Below are 2,500 nucleotides of genomic sequence, written 5' to 3' on the forward strand. Positions count from 1 at the left end.
ATGCATAGCTATTAAATTGGAAGCTTTCTGTACGTGGATGCCCTACGGTCTACAGTGGAGCCCCAAAGTACCCCTAACGATCCTATGACTCAGAACTCTTATGATGTGGTCGTCTCAGAAGGAACGGGAATGGCTCGCAAGATACTTTTGGTCTGAAGCGTTTAGGCTTACTGCTTTTGACGCATATAGCTCTGTATTAAGAGATCCACAATTTCTTTAGTATTTGGCTTTGAAAACAAAATGTACACATAATGTAATCGTGTTATAACTTATTGTTCCACAAATTATTTTGCGAAATTATGGATATATGCAACTTTTTTTTTTTGTACTCTCAAGCAAAGCGCAACACACGGTGGAACAAAGACCATTTACAAAGATTAATGCGTGACTAGTTCCTGCACAAAATTTGTATATTCTTGAAAGATCTGTAAGCGAAGTTTTATCAAATATTACACGATGCAGCGTAATGGAGTAGCGCAGCGGCATAACTACAAAGCCTGAAAGCAGGCTATATTTTTCCATTTAATCATTTATTACAAGATATTTCATATTCTTATTTTATCCAGTAACAACAATGCATTATATTATACAAGCGAGGAAACAGCGCTGTTTATCGTCAGAGCCGCCCTGAAAGACTAGAAACGTCTATCAATTTAAATTAATACAACCACATCATCATTATTCTTGAAAGGTAAACAATGATACATTGTTATATGTCTGATCTCTCTCTTTTCTTTTCTCTTTCTGACTTACTAAAAGTTACCTGAACACCATGATTTCACAGCAACTAATGACAGGACAACGAATACTCACGCACAGTGTCTGCCTCCAGCACCCACCCAAGGCTCCATCAGCACACACCTTCCCACAGCCACTCACCTGGAGTTCCTATGACGTTTCTCCCATTAGTAACATAATAACCTCGGATCAGGTATAGTGACGCCCTTCAGCAATTCTTAAAAACACGACAACTGCATGTCTCCACGACCCATATTGTAAAGAAACGCCCAAGTCTACCTGGCACCCACCTGGTAGTCCCCTAGGGCCTCGACGACAGAATCGTGGGTGACGGCCGGCCCGCCGAGCACCTCTCGCTTCAGGGAAGAGTAGCGGAGGTTGCGCAGGAACCTCATGAGGGTGCGGTGTCCGTCGCGGCCCTGCATCCGCTCCCATGCCAGGTCCTAGGCGAGGGGGAATTAGGTTGGTTAGTGGTCCTTTTATTAGGGCCATGCTGTGAGATGAGAATTCTTGCTTACGATTCTTAAGATATCTGTTATATTTTTTGCGTGTTGTTATACCGATAATATTCGTATTTTGGCTTTGGAATTATCTACAAAAGATTTTTTTTCTGTAAATTGAATTTATTTTCCTTTCTTCAGTCATATATTCTACGCATTTCTTGTCTACTCAGCCATCCAGTCGACGTCTATAATTTTGTTGCTACAGGTAACAGTGCCTGACATTTATCAGACCACTTTGAAATTAATATCACCAGCACATTATCAGTACTTATTTTTATATTGTGATTATATTTGCCGTAGCCTAGTTTAGTTATGAAACGCAGACTCGTAGAGTTTATTCGTATGACCCAGATGTTAAACTTAGAGCTACTGAATTTTCTTTTAAAATCATTACTTAAATTACTCACAAAAATCTTTTATTTGAAGGTCCTACGCGCACACTGAGTCCTTTGATCATATCGTCCGTTTTCCCAAGAGCAAAATGTAGCTCTCTTTTCTTCCTAACATCAACACAATACTGTTAGCTATGCGTGAAACAAAGTAAAACAAAAAAAATAAAATAAAAAAAACTAGCATGAGGCAAAGTGGAAAAAAGTTGAGGGTAACATAACTTAATTGTGGTTAATATAATAAAGATCTGCACAGAAAGGATAGTAAAGAGTCTTCCTATTGCTGGGCGCATTCAGTGTCACAGAAATATTAAACAAACAACAAACATAATTTTGCTAATTAAAGCCATGCATGAAACAAAGTAAAAAAAATGACTAGCGTGAGGTAAAGTGAACAATAAAATGTTATTGCGGGTAATATAACTTGTGGCTGATATAATACAGATCTGCACAATAAGGACAAGGAAAAATCTTCCAAATGGTACCCACACTCAGTATTATAGAAAAAAACACTCGAGAAAGGAGGAAATAGGAACGAGGCATAAGGAAAGAAAATGTTCGAATTACAGATGTTGCACAACCTCCTAAGCGTGCACTGTATGGCCTCCTTGTAACATCATGACCTCTCAACACCTCGGGGATTAGTGGCATAGAAATTGGAAAGTGATAGTAATTTTAAATATACAAAAAGTCGCGGCGGAAGAGGTTGGCACAGAGGAGGATATCGGCGATAAGGATAATGAAGAACAAGAGCAATACGGAATGCGCACTGATGGTAACATCGCATAAAGACAAAGTAAAAGAATCGGGAGTGATTTCGCATGTTTTTAGAAGGCATGAAAGCTAAAATACAGATTTAGAGCATTGAAT

General features: G+C 38.9%; 1 protein-coding gene across 1 annotated transcript in view; it reads right to left on the reverse strand.

Annotated features, from left to right (window-relative positions):
• Positions 1–167: 167 nt before the first annotated feature.
• The window catches only part of LOC125033240 (filamin-C-like), a 9,776-nt gene continuing 7,443 nt past the window's right edge, over positions 168–2,500 (reverse strand). The window contains exons 4-5 of the mRNA XM_047624623.1: positions 1,029–1,181; positions 168–227 (exon numbers count right to left, since the gene is read on the reverse strand). Coding sequence (XP_047480579.1) covers positions 168–227; positions 1,029–1,181 — 213 coding nt within the window. The remainder of the gene's footprint in view (positions 228–1,028; positions 1,182–2,500) is intronic.

The sequence above is a fragment of the Penaeus chinensis genome, chromosome 16 (assembly GCF_019202785.1).
Source record: "Penaeus chinensis breed Huanghai No. 1 chromosome 16, ASM1920278v2, whole genome shotgun sequence".
Lineage (NCBI taxonomy): Eukaryota > Metazoa > Arthropoda > Malacostraca > Decapoda > Penaeidae > Penaeus > Penaeus chinensis.